The 14,583-nt window shown below is 33.0% G+C and overlaps 1 protein-coding gene across 4 annotated transcripts in view; it reads right to left on the bottom strand.

Annotated features, from left to right (window-relative positions):
• dpy (fibrillin-like protein dumpy) overlaps positions 1–2,250 on the bottom strand; it is a 297,715-nt gene extending 295,465 nt beyond the window's left edge. For all 4 annotated transcript variants that reach the window (XM_089634031.1, XM_089634030.1, XM_089634029.1 and 1 more), the window contains exon 1: positions 2,157–2,250. In XM_089634031.1, the coding sequence (XP_089490157.1) occupies positions 2,157–2,166 (10 nt within the window). In that variant the 5' untranslated portion in view covers positions 2,167–2,250. The remainder of the gene's footprint in view (positions 1–2,156) is intronic.
• Positions 2,251–14,583: the final 12,333 nt, after the last annotated feature.

A 14,583-nucleotide genomic window follows, 5' to 3' on the forward strand; every position in this document is an offset into this window, starting at 1 on the left:
TTTTAAGACCGACCGGTTTCGCTTCACTCGAGCATCGTCAGGGTACAAAATTAAACTAGTTTATCATTAAAAAAATAACAAAATTTACGTCCATAGTTAATTTCCGGATATATACGGCGAGGTACATTACGTGCATACCACGGAGAGCTCCTTTGTGATATTTCATCGTTTAAGGGTGCGTATAAACAGCACAAAATTTCCGCGAGCCGAGCCACGAGTTATGGGAGAGGAACGAAGCAATCGAAAATTTTGTTCGCTCGCGGAAATGTTGCCCTGTTTATACTCAGCATTGTGTTTGAGCAATGTGTCGGTTATGAGAAATATCGAAATGTAACAAAGGGATCTATCAGCTTTTAAAAAGTTTTTCGATCATATATTCTATAATATTATTATTTAATTTATGTTTTTAAAAGGTTTATTAATAAACAAGTTATGCGTGTAACAACTATTAGGCGTGACAGCTGTTTCACCTTCCGAGGGTTTTATCAAACAGTTTGACTTATTGGTTTATAGAAACAGTTTTTTTTTAAATAAATTATATTTTGACATTTAAAAAAACTTAACTTAAACTGGAGTTTCACAAATTCCACAAACTATAACAATAAAAAAGTCTATCAGCGGCCTGCCTTTACTGGCTGATGAAAAATAACTTTAACAGTTGTTGCTTGTCTTATCTACATTTAATGCCAAGAATGTCTGCCGGCTTTATCTAATTCGTTCCCGGGGTAAAATCTAATTAGCCAGTCTTACCCATAATTCTCTATGATTTATGCAAAACCACCTCCGCCAGATATACGGCTTTCTGTAAGCGCTTAATTTCACAGCCGAGGTATCACTTAAAAACTCGTTTCAATGTGATTCGAGCATCGCAAAAGTAAATGTCCGTTATTCATATTATATTATTAGTATTCGCTTAAAAAACAAAGTGGAATGAAGGAGCCATAGTATGACGGAGGTCGACCTCTAACGTAGGCTGTGTTACGTGGGCGGGAGTAATGTTTAATGTTCCTAGATGAAGTCCTTCGCGTGAAACCCACTTCTTAGTCGATCGCCAATATGACGATATTCAAAACCGCATAATAATTCATGTTAAAATAGTTGGCGTACATTTTATGTCGACAATAATACGTTTTCAGTGTCATTTAGAATTCAGCCATAATGTTTTTCAAATTATATTCTTTTGTTCTCGTCAATTGAAGGTCTAGTGATTCAATAAATGTTTAATATTCAAACTCCCAGCGCTTCTGTTTACTTTGAATCCACCAAGATTCGTTGGTTATTCGTGTCACACTGTTTATCTCTAGTGCGAGGAAGGTTGCGCTCACTGGGGTCACGTGCTAGCTCGTTGACAGATGAGTGGTCTTTGACAGGTTATTAGGTGTTTCCGGAGATGACAATGTCTTCATAGCGTTGAGCAAATGAGCCGAGTTCAGACTCACAGATTTCTAGGAGGAAAAATGACGTGATAGATCGAGGTTAGAAACCTCTGACTTCAGGCGCTAGGGAGTAGGTCCCAACCGAAGATGAGCCGCCAGAGATAAATAAGTGCATAGCTTAGCGCTTGGCTACAAACATCGCTGGCTCGGAGGCTGTACAGTGTGTAGGTGCTAGAGTGTTCGCTGTCTTTAAATAGCACTGTATATCTAGGCTGACCGCTCGCGCTGTCCGCCATTATACAATCCTTCCCCGCCACTCTGCACTCGCTCGGCGCACAATCACAGGCGGCCACAGACACAAGACACAACAATCACTTTTCTCCGGAGAACGGAGCTGTGTTATCGTGGACAAATCAGTTCGGGTTTTGAATGCCGCTAAAAAGTTTTACGTCTCACTACCACGGTTGTTTTTGCACCACTTTGTTATTGTTGATTTATCTCACGCTAGATCGTTTTATTCTTATCAAACATGGAATCTTCTCGTCAGGAGAAAGCCTTGGTAGTCAGTTAGGCTAGATTCTAACTTTGCAAATTAACAAAAGGTTCACAATAACAATTTATACCTCCTAGACTTAAATAGATAACTAGTGTAAGTTGTAGTAGCGATATCCCGCGCAGAGCGACCGCGGAGTACGGTAAAAAATGAAGGGTGATTTCGGGTCCGTGTTAGGGGAACAGGTGTGTGAGAAGGATAGGTATCAAATATATGCGAGAGCTTACCCGTCGCCATGGCTGCTCGACGCCACAGCTGTTGTTATTGTCCCCGGCTATCCACTTTAAACTCGCGGGGACTAGTTGCTCGCACAATGTCTTCACTCAGACTGAGTGCTGGCGTCCCCCTCTCCAGCGGGGGGCGGGGGCGGAGGCGGGGGACGGGGGCGGATTGGCCCGGGGGGCGGACGAGCCTGGGCGGGGGGGGGGCGAAGGCTCACTCTGACATAACGCAAGCTTTCTGCTGTAGAGTAATGCTCATGGAGTCCAGGTGCCCGGACTGTCCTGTCCCTGACCAGGTTCGCACAAAACGCCCTTCGGCGTCATGTTTATTTTAAGAATGGAGCCGCCAGACCAATAGTCCGTGTATTTTGGACCTTCGAAAGTTGGTATGCATAAATTATTGGAAGTGTATGCAAATAAGAATCTTAAAAGAAACCTACAGGACTACTGTACTAAATTCGTCATCTGAAATGCAAATTAAATCCCCTTATATATCTTCCTATTGCAAAATGAATGAAAAATGTAGTAAAAGCAAAATTAGTCTCAAATTGTGATTAATTAAATTATAATATTTAAAACAGAAAAAATCGGTAGTATCTAAGAATTCAACCCAGAACCCCAGCTTTGCTGGGGCTTACTCTCTTTGAAGATAGCAGCCAATAAAAACATGCATTAAGAAAGTGAAGATAATGTTAGTAGTTCTTAGTCATTAACCAATGTCAAACCATTGCTTGGAATGGTTTTAGCATTGTCAAGTACAAGGTCGACTACTAAATTTGATTTTATTTTTGAAACAAATTAAATAGTAAGACTACATTTTTAATATTTATGATAGCAGCCAATAAAATATTCGTTAAGAAAATGAAGATAATGTCGGTAGTTTTTAGTTGAAGTATGGTACGGTTAAATAAGACCGAAAGAAATAGGGTCGAATTTGCGCTGTAGCGCTTTTTTATCTGTCATTTACCTTCATCGACATAAGATTTTTTATTTGACAAATACAGTCATTTACCTTCGTTGACATAAGATTTTTTATTTGACAAATACAGTCATTTACCTTCTTTGATATAAGATTTTTTATTTGACAAATACAGTCATTTAACTTCGTCGACATAAGATTTTTTATTTGACAAATACAGTCATTTACCTTCGTCGACATAAGATTTTTTATTTGACAAATACAGTCATTTACCTTCGTTGACATAATATTTTTTATCTGAGAAATACAGTCATTTACCTTCGTTAACATAAGATTTTTGTTCTCTTTATACGATAATACGTTCAGTGTTCGATTCATATTATTGTATTATTATAAAACTTAATTTATAAAGTCGGTTACGATCGTTTTTTTGTAATTCTAAACTGCTTACGACTATCCTTGAGATATTGATACAACATAATATGATATAATAATACTGCGTTCATAAACATTATTAATAATTAAAGTACCTACCTATAGTAAAAAATGCACCACCGATATTAATGATTAAAATAAAATCAATTATTCATGTTGACCATTTATTCAAACGTAGTCGATTAATACATTCGGAAGGTCATGAGAACATCATGGAACTCGATAAAAAATCGATGGATTCTCTTTTTTACAGGAATTGATTTTAAAGAAGGTAGAATTTATTCAACACATCAATGAAACGCATTCCACTTCCAATAGATATAATGCAATTAAAAATCCAAGGTTTCGCTTTATATGACTTTATTATAAAGGAGACAGAATTAATTTCACTGCAACTACGTACACTTGTGTACGTACTTTAACTCACAATGCTTTACATTTGTTGGGAATTATTTCTACTTGCTTGTCATTAGTTATATCAGTGAAAAAAATAAGTTGATTATTTATCGGTTTATCGTCTTTTAGAAGCACTTTTGTTGTTTTAGAATACAATTCTGTTGGATATTATTATGGGAGTGTTTTTATTAAATATACATCTTGAATTTTTCTCTATTTTTGGCTTAAACTAATTCGAACCCAAATGCTTGCCTTAATAGGGTGTGTTTAAAACATAATACAATTCTCTCTTATGTATATATTTTCAGAAAATTGTACTTTGTGGTGAACACAGTCTTTTAAGGCAAGCATTTTGGTTTTGTTTTTGATACTGTATTCAACACATAATACTATTCTCTCCCGTGTATGTCCTCAATTCCAATAAATATAAATATAAACTACATTTAAAATATATTCACTTGTACATGAACTAAACCAAAATATGTATATGTTAATTTGATCACAGTACTGTTTAATTGTTTAATACAGAATGTATTAGTATAATGAGGAAATCTATTTAGTTTGTTTCGCAATTAAACATTAATAAACCAACCATATGGTAACTGTTGATTTCCCTAAAATAAAATAAAACAAACAAATGTAGAGTCAAATATGAAATTTTATATCCTAATTTAAGTTTAACCAAAAACTTCGAGGCTGCTAGTTCCAATTGATAATTAGTGGAATAATGCTATCAAGAGCTCGGTGGGGAGATAATTATTCTAGATTTGCCATTTTCTCACCTTTATCTCTTCGACCTTTAACCAAAAAAACTGCGAGTATGTTGCGTCGGGAGTCAATCGCAAGGAAAAGATGCAGTTTTTTTAATGGTTAAGACGTACTTATGCGTCATCAAAGACATCAGTGAAATGCATTCCAATTGCTTACAGAACCATGCATGAAAGCGCACATTAAAAGTGGGCCAACTTTCGCTTGTATCAATTTTAAACTACTGTGCATACATTCACCCTAAATAATGAAACTTGAGAAACAACAATAGTAAATTAAACAATAAATTTAATGTAGTATAAACTTAAAATATTTAATCAGTTTTACGAACATATGAGAATTCGTTTTTATCGTCTCCTGTAAAGTTTCCATTTTGTGGCTTGAAGCGTTTTACCCATTTCGGTCTAGTTGATGTGATCATGAAAAATAATACACCTACTTACTTAGAACTTAGTACCTAACCTTACATGAACCCATAATACTGAAATAAATAAATACCAATAATATGCAATAACGACAAAATTAAACAACTGAGATTTAACACTTTACAGAAGTTTCCAAAACAGACAGTTTTAAATTAAATACGTACCTACCTTAATTAAAATATGATAAAAGTAAATGTTGGGTTTTTTTGCCCTTCCTCTTCAGATAGCCTTGCAGTGTTCATCATCAGGGCTATCGAAGGAGGAAGCACAATACCGCCAAACACCCTAATTAAATAGGACAATGGTCGTGGGAATATTAAATCATTTCAAATTTACCACAAAGCTCTTCAATTTTCTAATGAAGAATTGAAGTCCTTGATCAACAGGTAGATATACCTTCTTAGATAATAGGCCATGTGTTGCCATGTGTCATGAGTATTTGTTTGTTTTATGGACAAATATGGGCATAAACGTATCGCTCGTGTTGTATGGTAAGGCATTGAGAAATAAAGACAGTTAGTAAACGCACGAGAAAACTATATATGAGAATGTGGAGTGAGTTTCTAACTTTCGTGTTTCCGCCTTCCATAATTCTTGGAATCAAATTCAAATTCAAATTCAAAAAAATATTTATTGCACCAAAAGAATACAAAGGGTATAGCTTATAGGTTACATCCTATTTTTTCCAGCTAACCCAACGAATACACATTATATTATATAACCAGATTACAAGTTAACAAATGTATGTAAATAAAAAATAAAAAAACAGAGTTATTTAATTTAAGTAAGGCATTAATGTATTTAGTCTATAATGAAAGGTATTCATTTAAGGTGTAGTGACATTTGTTTAAAAGAAATGTTTTTAGTGTTGATTTAAATTTAAGTATGTCGGTTATTTGTTTGATGCTACGTGGAAGGTTGTTATATTCTTTAATGGCCATGTAGTGTGGTCCTTTTTGAAATATAGTTTTGTTTGCTTTTGGGATTAATAAGTTTTCTGTGAACCTTGTAGAGTATTTATGTGTTGAGTTTTTTTTGTGGGAAGTTTTCTGGAGATGATCGAACCAACAGGCATAACTCCATTATATATATGTCCGTCACTGTCAGAAGTTTGAGATTTTTAAAAATTGGTCTACATGTATCCCGGTGATCAGAGTTCTTAAGAATCTTAGATGAACCTACATGTGATCTTATATATATATCGACCTAATAATACGAGGACAGCATTTACAGACTAACAATCAAAAAAATGTAAGTAATGCACATTTCTGGTACTTCGTAATGCGAGATCATTTATTAACGGAATCGCAATACGAAGAACAAATGAAGCCGTTGTTCGCAGTATCCTAGAATATAGTTCAATTATTTGGGTTCCTTCTGAACAAAACCATATTCTAGAAAAATAAAAACTACAAAAGAGGTTTATGCGTTTATCTATATATGAGAGAATGTACGTACTATCCATCCTCGATCTTAACAGGAATGCTCGATCCAACACTTTAGAAGAACGCAGAAAAATATTTTTATTCAAACAATTTTTTAAACTTATCTCTCAACTTTACTTAATATAATTTATTGAAATAAGTTAACTTATTTGTATTGGAAATATACTCGTAGGAGATCCCATGTACGTTGTATACTCCGAAAGCGAGAACTGCCAATCAGAACGCGCCAATCAACAGAGTCACTCAACTACTAACGATTCTGCATTGACCATCGGCATTTTCAAAGTTACTTACAGACAGTAGTTCAGCAACTAACTTTTCACGTGTGTTACAAAATAGTAAAACTGTCCCCCATGACCTTTTATACTTACATGTACCTCACATTTGTGATATTTTCAATAATATACTGGAGCATCACCGTTTTATGGAGAACATGACTAGATAAACTCATTTGAGATTAGGCATAATTGTATTTTTCACTTATCGGTTCAAAAATGCACCTATATTTCTTATATTGTATGAAGTGGCTCGAATCGTATCCACAGTTTCCTGATCGAATGTCAATGCTTTTATCCGATCTATAACCTTGACCGTATTAAACGAAATTTGCATTTAAAATATCTGAATGAAGGAAATTGTAGCAAGAAAATTGTCAAACGAGCTGTACCAAATCAATTTATTTATTCGATTTTTTTATCTCCACTTATTAAAGATCACACACGAAGAAGTATTTTTACAATTTTTCGATAAAAGCAATATATCATTGAAGAAGAAGAAAATACTAATATCGTATCCCAAGTTGATAGATATCCATCATGAGATACAAACATCAAACTTGGGTGTCAAAGTCTCGGGGCCACGATCCTGCAAGAAAAAGCTTTGTGCATGTCATACACATTAGTTACAATAAGCGGTGTACCTCAAGAGTCACATTTAGGCCCAATACTTTTTTTTATTAATGATTTCATTGATAATAATATTAATGTGTTGCTTTTCGCTGACGATCTAAAACTCTTTAAACTTATAAAAACTATAGGTGTCCGTAATCATATTAAAAAAAAAATGGTTGAATTAAAGAATTACGGTCATGTAAGATTGAAAACACTTTTTTTCTTATTCTTAATTTGGTGTGAGCTCAATATAAAACAGGACAATGCCACCAAGTTAATGCAGGCACCTAATTGGACAAGTGGAATAAGAGGTCGGCTTTCAGTCTCGAAGGCGTGAAAATTGCGCGGTAAATTATTTCGAAGGGGTACCCTTCATTCTTGAAAAGAATAAGTATTATAAATTGTGTAAAATATACAAGAGGCCTGCTGGTTGGAGCCTAACCTAACCTACTTTTGGAAATATTCTGTTTGAAAAAGAAAGATCGCAAATATAAAATTTAAAACAAATAAAGTAGGAAACACTTTAACAAATACACATCGTAGTTATATTTTTCAAAACTAATTAGATCTACAGCACACATAGGTGTTATATTATCCTTGAATTGTATTGTACAAATCCACGGTTACATGTCATATGACACAAGCATAAAAATTTCTGTAGTCAAGCAATTCATTTCACATTGTGCTACTGTACTTACGACTAAATTTATATTTATTTATTTATTTCACGCCTCTTAAGGCTTTTACATATATATATATATTTATATATATAAAATATAATTATATATATATATATTTATATATATAAAATATTTACGAAATTATACATGAAAATAGTGCAGGAAACGACTATTAAAACAATTGCAGAAAAATAAATATAAAGTCAAAATATCACTCAACTTGATCTACACAGCATGCAAGCACAAAACATAAAAAATCCAAAATATTTTTTTCTGTTTCAGTTGACAAAATTATTATGTGTTAGTCAAATCAAATTAAATACCTTTATTAAAATATTCCACTACTTGATGAAAAAAACTTCAATAGGGTATGCTTATATATTGAAATTGATGTACTAAAATAAAAAGAAAATAAATATTCATCTAAAATTTATATTTATCTAAGATCTAGGAAATAGGTAAATCTTTGTTTATCTTTTTTATCGTAATTGGCTTTTTACCTAAGTGTTTAATTATCATTCTTAGTTCAAAGAAATCTCATTAAAATAATTCTAAAACAAAACGGCAAATTATTTGACTCTTTAATTATTCAAAGAATTTAAAGTTTTAATATTAAATAGAATCCATAAAAAAGTGCATTACTTCAAATCTACAAAGATAAAGTATTAATAGAGTCATTGAGTACCAGACCGAGAATCACGGGACAAATAATCATCCTTAAAGTCAATACAACAACGGCACAACACCATTACACATACTCAGTCATTAAATGTTTTAAAAAACTCCCTAAAGAAACACAAGCTGAAAAAATTATGAAAAATTTAAGAATAAACTTTACCTCAAACTAATTTGGTCGTGTGGTATATATTATTGTAAAAAAATCTGTGTAAAATATAAATAGAAACAGGGTTTTTTTAAAAGCTTTATTTTCTGCACTTTTCATTTTTATGTTTGCAATATTTAGCGTATAGGCAACTGTTATTCTGTACACATATGTTCATAATTTTAAAGTTTATATGTATAGTAGTATTAAAATTATTTAATGTTAAAAACTTATGACGATACTCCCTCCCTAAAAACGAAATATTCTCAATTTAGGAGGTATTAATTAACTGCTTGAAACATTTATTATATACTAACCCTTATGTAGATCATTTTAAATATCATTTTGTTGTACACCGTCATTGGACGGTTCGTATACATACTTTGTAATTTTCTTAATATTAACCTTCTGCTGTACACTTCTTGATGTTCTTACTTACTTCTATCAATATGTATTATTTGTTATCACTCTTTTAATATTTTTTTTCTTTTTAAAGTACATAACATTCTTAAAAAACATATTGAATCTACTGGAATCGTTCTCTAAATGTAGGTAAACCATTTCTCTAAATGATCTACTTGACTTAGTTTTATTGTTAACAGTGGGTAGAAGAGATGTGATATAAAAGTGATTTAAGTAACGTCATTTAAAAAATATATTTTTGGTGACACCATTGCATATAATTATAACGGCAACATTATTATTGCGATTCCAGAAAACATATGGCGAGAATATAAAACCTACACAGACTTATTGGAATTTTCTGTGTGTCTAATTGCAATCGATTTTTCCCAATCAATATCTAAGGCATATATTTAAGTACCCAATGATTCCAATTTGAATGTCAGCTGCGGGACTAATGTGCTCAGTCTACAAAAAATAAATGGCATTAAACTGAACGTATCGTATTAGTAACGCCATCTCTGGACTATCGGAGTAAAGCCGACACGTAAAACGTATGCATATCCTTTCAAATTAGCGGCCTTTGGTTTTAACAAAGAGAATATAGCTTTCTTTGAAAAAAATAAAGAGTCACATTTAAATATAAATAAGTAGACACTGAATATAACAATTGGAAGTAGTAATTACTTAATTTATTATCAATGACTATTGTAGAAAAAAATAATTGTGGAAGGTTAAAATTATAATATTCTATAATGTGGAATAATTTTCGGATAGGATATTAGGTATTTTTATTTTTTCCGACTTTATGTCCGGGTTAAATCTTCTCCACAGGAAAAACTAAACCCTTCCACACACTTTTCCACAAATGATCATCTAGTCAATCAACATTATGCAAGTGCATTATATAAGCATAATAAATACAAAATAATACAAAAACAACACGTCAAATCACCAGAGATCAAATGGGAAAATAATTCACCGATTGCAGATATAATTAATATTTAAATTAAAATTATTATTGCTATATTAATTATTATTAATATATTATGATCGGTCAGTGGCTGAGTTGCTATCGCGTTTGGGTCCCAACCAGGAGTAGCGTGTTCAATTCCTCGGCTGGCTAAGTCCTCCATCACGACACAAGCAACATTTACCGCTTACTGCGGTGGTACGAGAGATTTTCAAATATTGTCAGGTTATTCGTAATTAGGGAATGTTTCTCTTTTTAATATATATATATATATATATATATATAGCGTCCGACCCCTAAAAACTCCATAGCATTGCAGCGTCCACCGACTTACAGCGTCCGATATACGGACGCTACAATGTTTTGAGCTCAAAATTGGCCAGAACGGTGCTTACCCCATGTAGAATCGTATGGCAAAAGTTTTTGTGGAAGCAAAAAATCTCTCAGAATGTCTGGAAACGAATATTGAACGTTTGACATTTTGCCGACAGGTTCGCTACACGATGTATATATTGAGCAGTGTATGTTTTTATTCATTTCTACGATCTTGCCGCGTCCACGAAGTAATATAATTTTCGATACATAACGACGATCGTGCTGCGTCTACGCATTACGTCGATAGTATTGCGTCCTTGAGACGGATTACGAGTAGATATTATTTTATATACATAACGACGGTCGTGCTGCGTCTACGCATTACGTCGATAGTACTGCGTCCCCGTAGCCGCTCATGAGAATATACTATTTTTAACACATAATGACAATCGTGCTGCTTCCATGCATCACGTCGATAGTATTGCGTCCCAGTGAACGATCTCGAGTAGATATTATTTTGAATATACGACGACGGTCGATATAATTTTCGATACATAACGACGATCGTACTGCGTCTACGCATTACGTCGATAGTATTGCGTCCTCGAGACCAATTACGATTAGATATTATTTAATATACATAACGATGGTCGTGCTGTATCCACGCATTACTTTGATAGTATTGCGTCCCCATGGCCGATAACGCTGAAATATTATTATGAATACATAACGACGGTTTTGCTGCGTCCACGCATTACTTCGATAGTACTGCGTCCCCGTTTCCATTCACGAGTGCATTGTTATGTATTATTTGAGCGTTTGGTTGAGTAAATCATCAGATTTGGCAACATTGGGATAATTTACAACGGTGCCGCTTGACACTCAGAACTAAGAAGCGTCCTGCGTGGTTTTTTATGCATAACGACGATCGTGCTGCGTCCACGCATTACTTCGATAGTACTGCGTCCCCGTGGCCATTGGCAAGTACATTGTTGTACATTATTTGAGCTTTTGGTTGAGTAAATCATCAGATTTGGCAACATCGGGTTAATTTACAACGATGCCGCTTGACTCTCAGAACTAAGAAGCATCCTACGTGGTTTTTAATGCATAACGACGATCGTGCTGGGTGTACGCATTACGTTGGTAGTATTGCGTCCGTTCACGAATAGATATTATTTTTAATACATATCGATGGTAGTCCTGTATCCACGCATTACATCAATAGTATTGCGAACCCGTGGCCGATCTAGATTAGGTATTATTTTTAATTAATGAAGACAATATTAGCGAAACTCAATCGAACATCTGAAATGGAAAAATCTGAAAAAGGCACTGTCACATTTGGGACTCGAACCCAGGACCTTTGGTTTTCCAGGCCGTGACTCAACCAACTGAGATAATGTGTCCCTATCCGATTCGATCATATTTACTGTAATATACTTCGACTGAAAATTATCAACAGAGTGAAAGTTACTCCCAGTATCACCCGGGTGTAAGACCACCATTCAGAATTGAAACTTTGTGGCTTAAGCCGTGTTTAGTGACTATATCTGAATAGTCAGGTACTTTCCCACCTTTGTCTTCCCCACCTTTCTCTTCCCCATCGCTTCCCCTTCTCACTGGCTAACTGGCTCCAGACTGGAGCAGTTGGGACTCTTGTGAGGAATTCAATATAAAAATAAAAATAAAACATAATCTTAATTTTCTTAACGCATATTTTTATTGGCTGCTATCTTTATGTACGATTGCAGGATTCAACTCGAACTGAATGCGTGAGCAGGTACCTAAGCGATTCCTTCAGAAACTTGATCAGGGTGCTTAGGATGTGAACATCTTGGAATAATTATCAATAATAACATCAAATGGAAAAGTCAAATAAACTCCACAGTAGACAGAATGAGAAAACTCATCTTTATATTTTTTCGACTTAGAAATTCTGTATCATTAAAAATACATAAAGATATTTATTTTCCACTTGCACATTCTACACTACTACAATAAAGGGAATCGTGGCTTGTGGTGGGGGAGGGAGGGTGCATATAAATCATGCCTACTTCCATTTGTGACAATTCAAAAAATATTAACAAAAATTATCTTAAACAAGCCATATTACTATCCAACAATACATGTTTTCCAAGGTTTCCCCTCTCACAAAAATTAATGAAAAATACTTGTACATTAAGTACTTCAATTACATAAAGATTTCTTTGATATAAATAATATTCCACAATTAATTTTAAGCAAAATAATTATTTATATTGGAGGACTAACCGTACCACTAGTTTGAACTACAACAGCACAACATCACTATTTAACGGTATAAATTTTTTTAATAAATTACTTCAAGATATATCAGAGAAAAATTATAACAGTTACAAAAAAAATCAATTTAAAATTCTCTAATACCACCTCATAACTTTTCTTATTGTTTGATATTATTTATTTATTTATTTTATTTCAGGGAAATCAACAGTTTACAATGTGGTTCATTTTACAATTACAGATTTCCTCAATATACTATTCTATAATGTATCTAAAAATTTAAACACTATACTTAAATTTATCTAAAAAATATTAAATTTATCGAAGAAAGCAAACACTTTGTGGCTTGACATTATACAAATGAAACAAATACTTTGTTTTAAACCACATTATTTTAATTTATATTTCGTCGACCGGTTTGGATCGAACCCAAATATTGTGTTGAATAAATATAAAGTGGTTTAAAAAGAAGTATTATTTGCTTTTTTGTAAAAAATATAACGTTATTCAAGAGGGAGATTATTATAACAGGAGATTATTAAAACAGAAGATTATTATAAAATAATACTACATAATATATGTCATTACATTTTATGCAGTTTGGTACACGTTTAATACATTTTTAATTGAGTTTTTATATTTATTTTGGTGACATTGAAGATAGAATCAGAGAGAATGTTATTTATTGTTATTAAGTTTAATTTGTAGAACTCCATTTTATTTTTTATTATTAGTCGCTGGGTAAATTAATTTACCCAGCGACTAATAATAAGACGAATAATAAATTCGGGTGTTTAGAATTCATCGGACAGACATCTAATAAAATTGCCTAAGTCCTCAAAAAATGTGGCTTAGATATTGCCTTCCGCACAAATAACAACTTAGGATCATCTCTTAAAAACTCAAAAAGTAAGGTACTCAAATTAAAAAATAGTGGCATTTATAAACTCCAGTGTGACGAATGCAACGCTGTTTATGTTGAACAAACGGGCCGGTCCTTTAACACTAGGTTCAAAGAACATATAAGATCTTTTAAAAATAATAATAAAATGCAATCTCAATTTGCCAAACATCTCCTAGATGAAAATCATTCACTTAATGATAATAATAAACCAACTCCGTTACACGTACAAAATAAAGGCCGTAAACTGAATCTTTTAGAGCAGTTAGAAATTAACAAAAACTCTAATAATCCAAAAGCTATTCTAATTAATGAACAAACCAATATAATTCGTTCACCCCTACTAGATATCTTCAAACCTAGTGCAAATACGAGTGCACATTGAAGTACTTAATTATACTATTAAAATAACCCTATGAGTCATCGTTTGGGAATAACTAACATTAAGACATTCAGTCAAATTTAAACATTACACTAATTGGGGAAACTTTACTAGTGTAATAACCAGCAATAATTTCTAACATTTTTACTCAGAAATCAATTAAGAAATCAGTAATTGAAATTAAAATACCTACCTAGAAATAATATAAATGTATCGTCTGTAAGTGGGCTACCCACAGTTTGATAATGCCTTTAGAGGGCGAAACAGCTGTCACGCGTAATAATAATTACACAGCAGAACTTGTTTAAAAATAAACTGTTTTTATAAACCCAATAATAATATTATTGTATATATAAAAAAAAATAAAAAAAATAGAGAATGTTATTATACATATGTTGAACATATTCTTCTAAG

This window comes from Hesperophylax consimilis, chromosome 8, assembly GCF_061612785.1.
Source record: "Hesperophylax consimilis isolate HC1 chromosome 8, BYU_Hcon_1.0, whole genome shotgun sequence".
NCBI classification, from domain to species: Eukaryota; Metazoa; Arthropoda; class Insecta; order Trichoptera; family Limnephilidae; genus Hesperophylax; species Hesperophylax consimilis.